The 15,552-nt window shown below is 38.0% G+C and overlaps 2 protein-coding genes across 2 annotated transcripts; one reads left to right on the forward strand and one right to left on the reverse strand.

Moving 5' to 3' along the window:
* Positions 1 to 2,076: 2,076 nt before the first annotated feature.
* LOC113120060 (homeobox protein XHOX-3-like) lies at positions 2,077 to 6,694 on the reverse strand. Its single transcript, XM_026289905.1, has 3 exons — positions 5,194 to 6,694; positions 4,097 to 4,329; positions 2,077 to 3,762 (listed from the first exon to the last, which is right to left on the reverse strand). The coding sequence occupies exons 1-3, from the start codon at positions 5,684 to 5,686 to the stop codon at positions 3,226 to 3,228; spliced, it is 1,263 nt and encodes a 420-aa protein (XP_026145690.1). The 5' UTR covers positions 5,687 to 6,694; the 3' UTR covers positions 2,077 to 3,225.
* A 5,414-nt stretch (positions 6,695 to 12,108) lies between these two features.
* On the forward strand, positions 12,109 to 14,837 carry LOC113120061 (homeobox protein Hox-A13a). Its single transcript, XM_026289907.1, has 2 exons — positions 12,109 to 13,020; positions 13,170 to 14,837. The coding sequence occupies exons 1-2, from the start codon at positions 12,336 to 12,338 to the stop codon at positions 13,415 to 13,417; spliced, it is 933 nt and encodes a 310-aa protein (XP_026145692.1). The 5' UTR covers positions 12,109 to 12,335; the 3' UTR covers positions 13,418 to 14,837.
* Positions 14,838 to 15,552: the final 715 nt, after the last annotated feature.

Raw genomic sequence — 15,552 nt, forward strand, 5'->3', positions numbered from 1 at the left:
ACCTTCACCTGTAATACATCGGAGGAGGAACCTTAATTTGCTAAGCAATGCTATAAGCCTAAACTAAAAGCCTTGCCACAGGCCCAAGTTGACTGCTTTGGCAAACAATGTAACAGAGAATAAACTGTGCTGAAAGAAATGCTATGAATGAAGACATGCTCTAAAATAACATATGCTAATAACTAAGACAGCTGATCAGTTCTATATCAAATAAAACGGCACACATCATGCGTTGTTCTCTCTTGGATAAATTACAAAGGGCATTTTTTGTTGGCTTGTCTGACGATACTGTTTTTTCAACTTGGACTCACCGACTCCAGTGCGTCGTAATAACGCTGATATGCGCCAGAAGAATGACTTTCACACACCCGATTGATTTAATGTGACCTCTACTTTTTTAATGCTATTGAATGTCTATTTAACCAGATGAAGGCTCCGATTGTCCCGTACACTTGCGTATTAATTCCCCATTCATCATCATTAGGCAGTGAGCGGTCCATTCACGCTTCGCTCTGCCTGCTGTAAATTAGAACGTAAACAGGCTTTTAAACAGTCGCCGCCTTGAGATGCATGTGCACTAACTGACAGATGCGCGGTGCCGCCCCAAAATGTCAAATCTCATTCTTACATTGTTTTTTTCACTGTTACTTTGTAATGTGGTCACGGTTACAAACATGTTTTTGGATCTCTAAGTGATGGACATACAACCTAAAATCAAAGAACAGATTAATCAGATGGCTGTAATATGATTCTGCTACTAGGCACTGAAAATAAACTAAATTAACTGACATGGATTTCTTTTTAACACACGTGCTTATTGGTACAGGTAAGCTGGCTTTGGGTACTCCGGTATCAAACAAGTTTACATTTCTTAGACGGTGGTGAACTATCAGCCCCATATGGTTTTTAGATATTTCTTCTTTTTATTTTTAATTGTCAATTTTGTCGTTGGCCATTTCTTAGGCTACTTTGGCCGTAGGTAATTTAATGTAACAACCAGACATAAATCCGCCTTTGAGTTAACTGCTCCGGTTTAAATGGCATATTATTCCAAACATATGCATTTTAATCAACTTGGTCACACTTACAAGAACAGCTTCTAATAAGGCCATCAATCACACGCAACCAGGACCTTCTGGCTTGGGCTCGTGTGTGTGGGAGGAGGTGAATTATTTGGGCAGCGATCACTAGCAATTGTTGACATTTTGTTTGTAAAATAGAAGATGAAAAGAGCAATTAAAAATCGAAACACCCAGTTTCAATGAATCAAAAATATCTTAGTAAATATAAGCCTAGTTAAAACCGACTGAACATGATATAGCACGTGCACGGTTAATGGGAGAAACAAACAGTGAGATTATTATTTTCTGTTATTTTTTCCCAGCAAGTAGCTAGCTTTAATTGCAATATCTTATGTTAACTTGATCTAATTTTAATATTCTAGTTTGTGCTTCGGTGGTTCCACATGTGATGGTTAGACGTAATAGCCTATCCTGCCTTCTCTACTATGTCCAGAAAGCTTCAATTTGCCGCTCCAGGTGCCACAATTACGCGGACAACCCAGCTAATTAGCTGATTGGTTATGTGGAGGCATCATCGATCTTTTTTCCATTCCAATATCTCCAAAAGACATTTCATTCCAATCTTTCTATTAACAGCGCGGGAATATGGCGTCTGCTGGGTGCCCAGGGACTACTTAACAGCTCGTTCCGACCAAGAGGTCCAGTTATGTCCAAGTTATAAGATCATTTCAGTGTTTCAGAAGAAAATAATAGAGGCTCTATAAGAGATAAAAGTGACAACGCACTGTAAATTTAAAGCAATACATGGTGTCATGTTGAAGATTGCTGCTGTCATACTTTTATTCATTTTCGTTCTAAGATTCTTCACATCAGACTGATTTGTTGCTTGTTTGTCTTCCAGAAATCAAAGAAAGATGGATGTATAGAATAGATAGTGAACAGATTAAATTAATCTACACATTGTCGAGAAAATAGTTTAGGCTACAGTGTTTCATCACTAATAAGCGTAAAATCGTTTCAGTTTGTTGGAAGAATAAACGGTAGTACACTTTTCTTTTGAAATAGTTTATTATTAAATTGAATTCAATCAGAACACTGCTGACCCATTTTCGCACATTTTCCAAAACCTGAAATCAACCTATATAAATGAGCAGAGTAGGAATTAGCCTACGTAAACTGTACAATAATAAAAAAAAACTTGATGCAGCAGTTGAACTCAAAATACATAAATGTTAAAACATTGTGGTCAATAAATCAATAAATAATGCCACGTCTGATGATGTCCATAAATAGCGTCATTTAAGCTTGAGTAATCATTTAAGTTGTGTGTTTATTTGTATTTTGTGTCTCCGTGTGAAGGTGAAGCCAACAGCAAGGCCGGGAAGAGACGCTCCGGGATGGGGGTATTCAGCTGACGGTGTGCGGGTAAGACAGGCATCTCTGGCTTGCCCCAATTTGCCGCATGTGATTGTCCAATGGATCTCTAGCGCATGTTCTCCCGTCAAGCCAGCAAGCCTCGCATGGAGCTTCTTAATCCGCTCCCCTGGCGCCTTGTTACCGGTTTGGCAGACAAGTCTCTGAGCGTGCAGCATTATCATTAATTCAACATTCAAAATTTCTCCCTTCCGAATACATCACTCCTTAATTTCCCTCGCATCTGCACATTTCGGTGTGCTACCGGGACCGGGTGTTCGCGGAGGAGGAATAATGAGCCAACCGTGCTCGGTTAACAAATCCCCTTGTTAAAAGGCTAGATGAAAAACATCGTTTTAATGTGAAATAAACTGCATGTGGGTCAATTTGTATGGGTATGAAAGAGTGTAAATTATGATAGATTTTTTGCGCTATCCTCCATCCTCCAGTCATTTTTTACAAATAAATGTGCTTGTCTCCTGTCCTCCTGTCACATTTTTGTTTATAGGGTGTGGTACTTAAAATGTGTTTGAGTTAATATTATATCTCTGTTATCAATATTTAATTTCTCCAAAGATTATTTAAAAGTCCGTGGCCTGACAGTGTATAAGTAGACTCCGTCTGCAAAACATATAGCTTCTTATTTGGAAAACATCCCCAGTTTCGAAACTTAACTAAAGCAGATTGCGAGCTGCTTTGAGTAGTTCATGCGATGACATATAAATACTGCCAGAGTGTCCAAAGCTGATCCGGATAGTACCCAAAGAAACTGTAGCCTCCTGCTGTCATCTTATCTGGTTAGTGGCACTTCCTCCCTCTGGTCCAAAGACACTGCAGATGATTTGCTGATGACTGCTGGCGAGAACGTGAGGAAGGCCTCAGTCCTGGTAGTGGGCGAACAAGAGAAGTCTGGGTTGTTGGACCTATGTGGCAGCCCGTTTGACTGACTGGCAGCGTGACAGGCGAGGCAAGAGCATGGGCTTCCCCCGGGACCAAGCCCATGACCCGGGCTGGGGTACAGTGATGGGTGTCTGAAGGCGCACAGCAGCTCAGGACGCGGGTATGGATGTGATAGCACCCGAAAACTGTCCAGTGAGCGCAGAGGATTGGAGAATGGACCCCCGGTGGCAGAGGCTGAACCTGCAGACACACTGCTAAGTGGAGAATAATATGGTAGAGGAAGGTGAGATTGAAACGGATAGGGCAGGCTGCCGGTAGCTGCAGCATGGCTCATCATATAGGTGTAAAAGGCGGGGTCGGCAGGATGCGGCCAAGTCATAGCCAGCCTCTGTCTCTTGTCCTTCATGCGACGGTTCTGAAACCAAACCTGTAACCAAAAGTAGCAAAGTAGACATAAGGTAATTGTAATGGATGAGGCCTAGTGCATGTAGGCTCTAGCCAATTTCGATGAGCAATAAACCAAGAGAAATGGTTCCATAATTAAACCAACACAGGTCAGAAATACTTGATAGAATTGTGTTTTATTGTAACTTCTTAAAATTCTCATCGATTGATGAGCCTGCTGGTATTGATTGATGGAGCAATCTTGGCGGGATTATTTTTATACCCATAGTAGCTCGATGGTAATCTGTCAGGCCACCTATATAAAAATAAATATCTAAAAATGAATGTAAAATAGAATCTGAGGTGTAGTCCATTACCTTTATTGTTGTTTCCGGTAAATTTAAGGCAGCTGCCAACTCGCACCTACGTGGCCTTGACACGTAATTTTCCCGGTAAAACTCTTTCTCCAGTCGTGCTATCTGCTCCCTCGTGAATGCGGTTCGATACCTTCGCATCTGGTCAGAACCATAGTTGAGAGCACAAGGGCCTGAGCCCATCTTATTGTCCACACCGACATCTTTACCGTGGTTTGGTGAGCCCATTGCCAGTCCTTACAGAAAAAAAAAAAAAAAAAAAAAACATGATTAGTGACATAACATTTTAGGGCAAACATTGCAAGGTCACTGGTTACCGATTTATTATTATAGCGTTCATACTGTAGCCTATTTCTTGCAATTTTAATTCGATATATGTTTTTAATATTACTTAGATTTCGAACAAATAGCCAAAATATCTGGCGCAAAAAAAGAACAAGCTCAGAGATAGAGACAGCATCAGGGTCCATTGGAGAAAAGCTAATAAAACATGCTGCCTCAGTCTCTGATAATATTATTATAATTTCCAAACCAAATAACTTGGTAATTTGGTAAAACATTTAACTGAACTAATTTGCGTCTGATGAAAATTATTTGAATCATTCCTTTGTTTATTTATGTATTAAGAATAGCAGAATAATTCATTTATTTTCATTTAAATAATACGTATAATTCTAAATAAGAAAACAAAAAGTTAAGAACAGGTTCAGTTTTATGTTAACGTTAAATTCAAACTTATTTACAATGGACATTCTTAAACATTGTTTTAATAAGCCAGCAATTTCACAAAAAATAAATAAAAAAAAGGTTATTGAGATGTTGGATATTGGTGTAAGATGACTTGACAACTTGTTAAAGCCGGGACAACACCCCAGATCCATGGTGGCCTTGTAATTGACTCGTTAATTCAAAAAGCTTGCAATAACGTAACAGGAGCTGACAATCGAACGCTCTCACAAATAGTAGGATACACGGCAGATCGATTAAACGTGGTAATTTGGTCGTTTTTTCTCAATAATAAACTCAATTTAGAAACAGGAGAAGAAAATACGATTACATAAATACAAATAAAATATAATACCATGAGCTGCAGTTTTTACCTTGTCCACTCGGGTAATCCATGCTTTCTGGTGTACAGCTGACATCTATTTCCTCATAGAGGTCTGATTCCGCATCTGAGCTGCTGGCATCTTTGTTAGGGATGTCTGACAGGTCTCTATCCGGTGCGGAAGGCTTGCTAGCAAGTGACACATCTCCGTACTTTCCGCTACGTTGTCCCATTGTCGTGTCATCCACTAGGTTTTGCGAATAAGGCACGGGGCTGTTCTGGTTAATCGGTTTGTTCGGTAGCTTGCGCATGGGGTCTCCAGTAGCCTCTGTCGAATTAGAGCCAGTTTTGGCAGACAGTGTGCCGAACTGACCACCCTCGGAGCGCATCAGCATGTCCTTAGCGCTGTCCATAACCGTTAGACGAGAGCAGAGTGACAGATCTCCTGGAGCTTGGTAAAACAGTTTGGAGCAGCAAACGCAGACGAGAAGCTGTGCGATGTAAGCGCTCGAGAGTGCTGCACAAACTCTGGGAGGGCTAACCATTGCCCTCTCTCTCCTCACGCGCTGTCATTCTTAATAGGGCAGTCGTCATAATAGAAGGCTCAGTGACGCCACACGTCGATTTAGAGTGAATAAACAGCGGGAGATTATAGTCTAGCAGAGACTAGAGGTGCATTCAAGGCTATAACACAAAACATCACCAGCTAAATACTGCAAGCATGTAAGATGCACCAACTTTAACGATTTACACATTTAAGTTACAAAGATAATTCAACACTTTTTGGTTGAGTCATAGAAAGTGTTTGACTATTCATGTATTTCTTTCACTGCTTGTTTACTTATTTTAACTGATCTTGAGACTCACAGCAGACCCAATAATAACCAGAATGTCAGTATTATTTTTGCTTCACTGAACAGATGATTTGGTTAAATAATATTCTCACAAAAGAGAAGAAAAAATGTTTGAGGGCTTTTTTGATGGTTGAAAAAAAAATCTAATGTCCATTAACCAGGACAGTCAAGGTTTGAATAATGTGATAGAACGCAGATATGGTCAAACCCTATCTATTATCTCCCTGTCTTGAGCCCACTTGGATAAAAGGGAGTCATAATGGCAGCCTTTCGGAATATATTAGCACATGTTCTTCGCCGATCAACACAGTCAGCGCGCGTTGGAAGACGTCAGACTGAATGGGAATATTCCAAAGATGATGAGGGCTGTCTCTCCGCCAGCATACGTAATTTGAAGTGTACAAGTTCCAAATCCTTTCTTCTTTCAGCGCAGCGTGAAAGAAGAAAGACCTATGCCCTACATCACCATCTTCTCATTTCTGATCAGTCTTCGTCCATGTTCTCCTTCTCTCGTTTAGCGTATGGGAAATCCGGGGACGTTTTACAAGCGCTTCTAAACACAACCGCCTTGAGTGGATGGGACACGCATGTTGGAGAGTGACGTCAGACGCTCTATTTGTGTGGCCGTTGTGACACCATCATCAAAGCTGTCCTCGTGCGCCCTCGTCTGTTGGAAGAAATAAGAGCTCTCTCTCTCTCTCTCTCTCTCTCTCTGGTGTTCCTTGTTGACAAGGAAAAACCGTACATTAGTCTTCCAAAAACATTTGAGTCATAGCTACCAATAACGAGAACCTGTGAGATATCATAAAATAATATACTATTTGGAGTAAACTGATGATGCAACTAAAAATTAATGCTATAACAAATAAAATATGAGTAGTGCACAAAATGTAAAATAAAATGAGTGCAGAGTAGCTTCCCTGTAGCGCAAGTTAGTTACAGCACTAGCAACCCGCGTACTAGTTACAAAAATGCCTAAATGTAAACTAAATAGGAAGCTAGAACGAACAATTCATTTAAGGAATATGAAGTGTGTGCATGTAATTCTAATTAATTATTCATAGAAGGGGAAACTTAAAATGAATAATTTCATTGTGATGAGCATAACGTGTAATAAAGGAGACTGAGACTGAGTCTTATTATGACAGGAAGACATAGTACAATATTGCACAGCAGTGCTTGTTTAAAGGTTGTCAGATGTGCAGTGTATCTTTTAAAATATTCTCAGGATGTCCTGTCCCTGTGTTTTGTAGATTTTGTCAGAAAATGAAGTTATGACTTCTGTATTGATCACAATGTGGGGACAACTTTTCCGCTTGTGGCAGCCATGTTTTCATGTCCTTCTCTAGTTTTTTGTTTTAATTGTTTTAATTTGTTTATTCTCAGTTGTTTGGTCAGTGTGATGGGGTTAGATGTTAATGAAACATCAGTACTTATGATGTGTTTTAAATGTTTTCAGAATGTTATTAATTCCTTATTAACTAGATTTTTGCTTAGCTGTGGTTTTGTCATGTTTCTTGGTCTTTCGTGGACCCTTTTAACATGCAAAAAGATCATTATGTATTAATGCATCCATTTTTTCTATATAAAACTGCGCTAATACTTACTTTGAATTTCAATAAAGAGGTGCCGTCCAATCTTTAAGCTAATACAATGAGGAATAAAAGGTATAAACAAACCTAATTGAGTAAAATTGTTAATAAAGCTATTTTATTTTGACTAAATCACTATGTTTGGGCTCACAAATGTGGACCCTCATTCACATTCCTTGCGTCTTATTTTGTGTACATTCCTCCAGCGCCAATAAACCTTTTTGTGGGCGGTCCTTTCAGGCGTCCTTGAACTTTAAACATTCATTTGTAATTCTCTCCGGGAAAGCGCAGGCACATTTACTGCATCCTGTACATTTTGTACAGTCAAGTCTTTAAATTAAACTGACAAATTCGCTATATCGATGATTTTGTGGGCTAGACCCCCTTGAATATATTCATTTCATATATTACTCCCAAACTGTATGCCGCTCCTTCCACAAACACCTGATATATTCTTGCATTTTACAAGGGTTATTCTCCTCAGTTATCTATTAATAATTATACTCTGGTTCTGTAATTACGACTGGCTTTCTTGTCTGAAAGTTTTTTCTAGAACTTAAGAAATTTCAACACAAAGTTTCCTCTATGATAAACAGCATCTTAGCAAGTTGATATACGTTTACCATTTTATTGAGTATATTCCCAATTATTTTTCACTCACGAAGATTACTTAGCGATATCCATTTTGTCATTTGCATTCGCTTTCAGTGTGAAACAGGTGTACTATCACCTGTAAGCCTATTAACCAGTAATTCATTTAGTGGTGCAGACAAGCATCATATTTGGACTACTGAAAAAAAATCTAAGTTTTTTGTTGAATACCGACAAATTATTTCACTTCAAGTGTCAAGTGCTTCCTCTTTGGTTAACAGGGTTGATTTAGGTGATCTTTTCTTTGTAAAATAGGATCACCAACTAAACTTGAGCTCTAGTTTATTGTGGTTTCTTACTGACAAATCTTTTTCCTTGTCAGGTCTAGTGGGCTTAAATAACATAATAGACTCATAAGATGTTGAGGTTTCCGTAATTCGGGTGTGAGGACAGATCATAGGGTAATTTTAGACCTATCATGCGCCGACTGTACCAGATCCGCCCATAGTGCTTACCAAACTTCCGCTAGATGTTTAACAGCTGAGCCCAACTTGAACTTGACCATGGCGAGCACAGAATGTCGTAGCCACCTCCCCATTTTAAATATTTCAGAGGGCGATTTTTCTTTGACCACTGTTAGCAGAAATGTGTATTTATTTAATAGCTTTGCCTACAATTCAAACAGAACTATTGCACAAAAGGTATACTGTGTAAAGAACAATTTCTACTACACGTCTGCAGTGATCCAGTGGCCAACTAAAGGACGCTTATCTTACTAGCTAGTAGAATCAAATGTCAAAACGTGCACTTTGGTTCCATTTATACAAATATCCAGTCTTATTATATTTAGTAGCGCCAATTGTTATTAACTTTGTATTTAATAAATGCTTTTTTTATTCGTCCTTAACTCATGCACTAGCTAAGAAGTGTCTGTTTTAAATGCTGATCACTGCCTTCTTTGAATTGTTGGCTTCTTTACAGACTTTTTTTCATAAAAATTGACTAGGATTAGTCATTAAGGCTTCATCTTTAAACATCAGTGTAAATAATAGGCTATATATATATATATATATATATATATATATATATATATATATATATATATATATATATATATACTCTCTATATATATACTCTATATATTCTTTACTCATAAATTAGATAAAATATAGCATTTGCTTTGAATATTTTATTTTTATTTTATTTTGTTTTTTTGCATCATTGCTGTTGATTCGTTTTTGGCATTCGTTAAACACCATTATTTGTACATGGGCAACAAAGCAACCTAGATAGGCCTACAAATCAAAAGGCAGCATTGTTGTAGTATTTTCTAATCGAGGAAATATTTTAATCTCATGTCATGAACCATTATTTAACATTGTTTTTTGTTGTTTTAACTAAACACTTATTAATTAATATATTGAAAAATAAATGTTAAACTACCGATGTTTGGTGCCCAAGTCTCCTTATGAAATGCACTTTACTTTCCAACTTATTTGATTCAGTGCTTCGTTCATCTACAGCCAAATAGGCTATTAAAATTAATTTAGGCTCTTTTATATATTAATATATTTTTTATTAATTTATTAATATTTATTGTCAAATTTTCTATAATATTTTTCCCAGTAGGCCTACAGTTGATAATGCCCGCATGCGGCTTTATTATTATTCTTCACCATCGCTAAAATACAAATGTTGTTTGCGGTTATATGTATTATTTTCTTATTAGTATTTTTTTTAAAAATACTATTTTGGAAATTCATGTTAAAAAATAGTATATTAAATTTTTTTAGTTTTGCAATGCAAATTACCTGTTCGGTTATGTTGTTGGCTAAACAAGAAATATCACAAAACACGGGAGTAGGTACCATGGTGTGATAAGAGATGTGTTACTCCTACTCTTCTTATAGAATCACACATGTATCCCATTTTATTGTTATCCAAAATACACAGCCTTGTTATTCATAGATCACACCATTACGCTATGCTCACCCCACAATATTAAGCTAATTGTTGTTAAACCTTAATTACAGTTCACTATACAGCGTGAAATAGTACGGTATTATTATTTTTTTATATTATAATAATGTAACCCGTGCTGTGTGTTTTTCTATAGGTCAAAATGCTTATTTTTAATTTGCAAATTTATTTTCTAATGCATAAAGTGAATGTGTATTCTGCAGGCTCTTGTGGTATTGTTGTGGTTCAAACATCGTCCGATAAAGACAGTAGATGCGTTCACTTTTAATTGTGTGCATTGCATTGTCATAACATTTATTAATGCTATTCATTACCTACTTTTAGTAATTTAGATGTGTGGAATAATCATAAATACAAATTTATTTATTTAAATAATATGATTTGCTATAATAAATAATTTGATTGCCCATTTGATTGGCCTATATTTCTTGTTGTGCATCGTCTTCGAAACCGCGCAAAATGTTTCACATGCACGCAATTGTGTAGTATTCTACCAGCAAACAGCCAATGTCCCAGCTACCCAGACAAGAAAAGGTATCTTAGTTTACAAATCAGGAAGAAATGAGACTTCTTGCTTGATTTTTAAACAAAACTACTCATGTAAGTGTTCTTCGAATTCAGTGTGTTGTTTTATGAATCAGCATTATTTAAAATGTATAATTAAATTTAACATAAGCGGTTTGTACTGCAGCTTGAAATTGTTCGAAATTTCTGCAGGAAATCTAAAAATCTAAATTTTCCTACAACATCAGAACCAAATAGAGAGGGTGCTGATTTTTGTTCCCGCATTGGAGCAGTCAGAAAACACGGCGCCCATACAATACAATACTGTTTAGTTAGCCTACTGTTTAGACACTTCAACATTCGTACCTAAATACATGGTTTCCGTCCCAAAATCAGTTAGCTGCATTCTAACCCACATCTAACTGGTTAAAATACAAAATTGAATGTAAAGGGTGTTAAATTGTATAATATTATTCACAGATTCGCTAACAGTTTTCATACAATGTGGCTGGCCAGTAAAACTAAAAGGCTTCTGTGACGTATCTCATCCACCAAAGATTTCTCACCATTTGACTCTTCTCTTTTGTAAGCTTTTAGGCTGGCCATCAAAGCCTGAATAGGCCAACAGGCATAGTGTGGCGGCCAGACGGCAACTTTCAACTTGACCTTGGCCTGCAGACGCGTCAACCCCGCGCGTAAATGGCACAGACGAATACAGGGGGTGTTCTTTGTCTCCGCATCTTGTAAACAAAACGGAAGCCGCCGCAGCAGGACTTCATGCCACGTTCAAAATTGGACCTTTTTCTTTAACTGCCATTACTTGCAACCAATTTTCTAAGTATCGTGAAAATAGCCTGTAGATTTCGTTGTTAACCGTTAAAGGGCACACCTGGCTTGCTTTAGAGCACTTGTATTGCATCATAAGACATACAACGCTTTCAATTTGGTGAGTGAACGCAAGCCTAATGTTTGAGGATGTATAGAAATTGGTAAAACATTTAAGTAACTTTTTGTTTTCATTTTAATTTTGAAAATTACGTAACTGCTAACCCCTTTTTAAGCAGTTAACAGAGGCACAATAATCATAATAATATTAAATAAATACAACTTTTTCTACTGAAACCTTAATCTTTAAGTTGATTAAAAGGCCCACCAAGGAATGCACAATGTCAGCAACTCACAATCGCTCTCAAACCTACTTGGATGTTTGCAAAAATTAACTGGAATCTTATTCGCTTACAACTATTCGTTCAGTGTTTACTCCAACGCCAAGAGCTATTTTTAAATAACAAAACACTAACGCAGCATTTGTTTTAAGCTTTTAGTAAAGTGGATACATGAAAACTCATGAAGGACCACAGCATTTTTTTATTCTTTCGTTTATTTACTTACGCATCCCCTTTACCTTTCAGAGCATCTCGAAATGGATGGAACCATTTGACAGGTTGTCATCTCACATCACTGGATTTGTTCTCGGTTTAATTGTTAGCACTTGAGCTGATTATCGTCCTCGTTTACATATCACATGACCAGTTTTGAGCCAATCCAGTCGTGATTCTGGTTCTGCGCAGGGTGCGTCAGAGTCGCTTGACTCTCGCGGAATCGCCTGTCTCCTCTTTTTCAGTCTCGGGGCTTCTCAAAAAAGAGCCATACGTCTCTATGTCCGACGGGCTATGACAACGTCACTGCTTCTCCGCCCGCGCTGGATTGACCCGGTCATGTTTCTATATGATAACGGTGGCGGCTTGGACGATACCGGCAAGAATATGGAAGGGTTCACGGGAGGTAACTTCTCGCCGAGCCCGTGCAGGAATTTGATGGCTCACCCTGCCTCTCTTGCTCCCAGCGCTGCTTATCCGTCAAGCGAAGTGGCTGCCGCTGGAGCGGGTGAGCCTGGGAAGCAATGCAGCCCCTGCGCAGCCGTCCAGGGTTCAGCCAGCGCTTCAATTTCCTACGGATATTTCGGTGGCGGTGGATACTATCCTTGCCGAATGTCCCACCACCACGGGGCCGGTGGAGGTGTGAAGACATGCACCCAGTCCCCCTCCTCTGCCTCACCTTACGGGGAAAAATACATGGACACGTCCGCTTCTACAGGCGACGATTACACCACCTCACGCGCCAAAGAGTTTGCCTTCTACTCGAGCTACGCCTCGAGCCCGTATCAGCCAGTTCCCAGCTATCTGGATGTTCCCGTAGTCCAGGCAATGAGCGGGCCTGCAGAGACCCGGCATGAGTCCTTATTACCAATGGAGAGTTACCAACCGTGGGCTATCACAGCTAGTGGCTGGAACGGGCAGGTCTACTGCACCAAAGAGCAGCCACAGACGGGAAACGTCTGGAAGTCGCCTATACCAGGTGAGGCTAATGCCAGAATAACATTCCACATATTTAACACATTTCTAAAAGCTGCCAGGGCACTATGTTCATGTTGCGTATGACAAAACACCCTTAAACTATTATCCTTAAACGTATTTGAATACTTTTATTGTCATTTGTGTCTTCAGAGGTAGTGTCTCACGGAGGGGCAGACGGTAGTTCTTTTCGCCGCGGGAGGAAGAAACGTGTTCCATACACCAAGGTGCAGCTGAAGGAGCTCGAAAGGGAGTATGCCGCAAACAAGTTTATCACCAAGGACAAACGCAGGCGGATATCCGCTCAGACCAACCTGTCTGAACGACAGGTTACTATCTGGTTCCAGAACCGACGGGTAAAGGAGAAAAAAGTCGTCAACAAACTAAAAACCAACAGTTAGCTTTGCTCTGTGTAAATGCAAGTGAACAATTTTGAACAGCGATGGTCCACACACACTCAAAGCGATGAAATTATTGACGTTTTAACGAATTTAACGATTTTTTTCCCCCTTGGACTACCGCTTTGAAGTGATCACTTTGGACCGGAGAGGGTTGTTGGTGATGCGGTGCGTCATTTATTGTCTGCAAACGGTGTATGGCCATATTACCAACTCAGGACAAAGAGAGCCAAAAGATAAGTTTGTTTGTTGAGATTATTTTCTGCTCACCAACATATCTTGTGGAGAGAAATACATTGGATATTGAAATTGTGATACTGTAACTCTTTACAGTGTGGTACGACTTTTCTTTCACCACCTCCAGTGTCGATTATAACTGAAATTATACTTTGCTTGAAATCTCATGAAATTTCGTTTCATGCTGGAGAATATGAGGTATGGAGCCTGTCCAAGCCATGTACAATCTGTGGTTATATTTGTGCCAAAATAATATACCCTTCACTTTAGACTTGTGTTTTAAAGAGTACCGTAAGTGTGTTTTGTCGTTGTATAGTGTTGCGCAAACCCCTCCTAATAAACCATTCATAAGAAAAATATGTATGCGACGAAATAATTTACACTTCAGTATTGCAACATCAAACCACACGATAATATTATCCATTAATATGGCAATAATACTAAACTAGAACACTGAATAGAATTTAACATGAGTAGCTCTTTGTAAATGTAGTAGGCTAGCTAGCTAGTAATTAACCTGTTGGATGGTGTCCAAAACTTTATGGACAGTAAAATATGTGTCTTCGTGAATATACACTTTTTGTTCTTGTCCATAGACTTAAACAAGAAATGATGCATTTTGGATTTGTTCTCGAGTGCCTGCGAAAACTAGGGGACTGCAGCCGTGTGATAGAGCAATTGCGCCATCTTCTGATGTCCATTTGTAAGTGAAGCGGCTGGTCTTGGGCATGTTAATTATTAAATGTAATAAAACCTAAAAATAAATAATTTTACAAATTCAATCACACACAATAATCTGTTATGTATCAATGTATAATAATTCATTTACGTTTGCCTTGTTTTAGAAATTATTTTCTACTTAGGCATATGCAGGTAAATAATGTAATAAGAATAAGAAAGCATACACACACACACACACACAAACAGAAACATTTTTAACATTTTTTTCCACTGTATTATTAACAATACAGTTTTGTTGCCTGTTTTGTTGTTGAGATAGACTGGATATGTTTACATTGCTTGTTGATTAGGCAATGAAAATTATCAATAAGCAATGTAGCCTACGATTATGATTGCAAAGTTCATGTACGATTACATAGATATTTTAACCATTAAAATGTAAATTGCCAAGTAGCTAATGGATTGATTGAGAAATAAAAATAAAATAAAATTAAGTCTTATAGATAAATGTTAATTTATTCAAATTACACATGACGAAACGTCTACAAGTAAGAGTCCTTGAAGAACATCGCGTGTTTATCAAGCCTCTGTCGTTTAAACTGACTTAGCTCAATATTAATCTTTAAAAAAATGTGCCATGTTTTGTATTGTATTTTTTGTATTTTTGTATATATATATATATATATTATATATATATATATATATATATATATATATATATATATATATATATATATACATTTTTAAAGATTTAAAAAAAAATGTATAGAGTTCTTTGAGAAAACATAGAGTTTGCACTAATCTTTGATAACTTTTTACGGCTTTCTACTGCTGCTGTTGAATGTTCTCGAATTTTGGTGTTCAAATCTGATCTTTCATTTATGTTGGGGGTTAAGCAGGCCTATAGCTTTTGGAGTAGTACTTTGTTTTTAGTCATGTCATGAGTAATTTCACGTCAGGTTTCATGGGGGGTTACAATATTTGTAGAAGCCACGCGCTCACGATCAGACAAGCATGTGAAAAGCTTTTTTATTTCTTTATTTGAGCTTTACTCAGTAAGAAGCTTTGATTTGCTACATATAAATCTAATGATCACCTATTTATTTTTTGAATTTTTTTTATCAAGATGGGAATACAACGGTAAAATTTAAATTCTGCTGACTGCTCAAACTGATACGCATTAGTATTGCAGACAAAATCGGCTAGTCTGTTTAGGCAAA

The sequence above is a fragment of the Carassius auratus genome, chromosome 19, assembly GCF_003368295.1.
Source record: "Carassius auratus strain Wakin chromosome 19, ASM336829v1, whole genome shotgun sequence".
Taxonomy (NCBI): domain Eukaryota; kingdom Metazoa; phylum Chordata; class Actinopteri; order Cypriniformes; family Cyprinidae; genus Carassius; species Carassius auratus.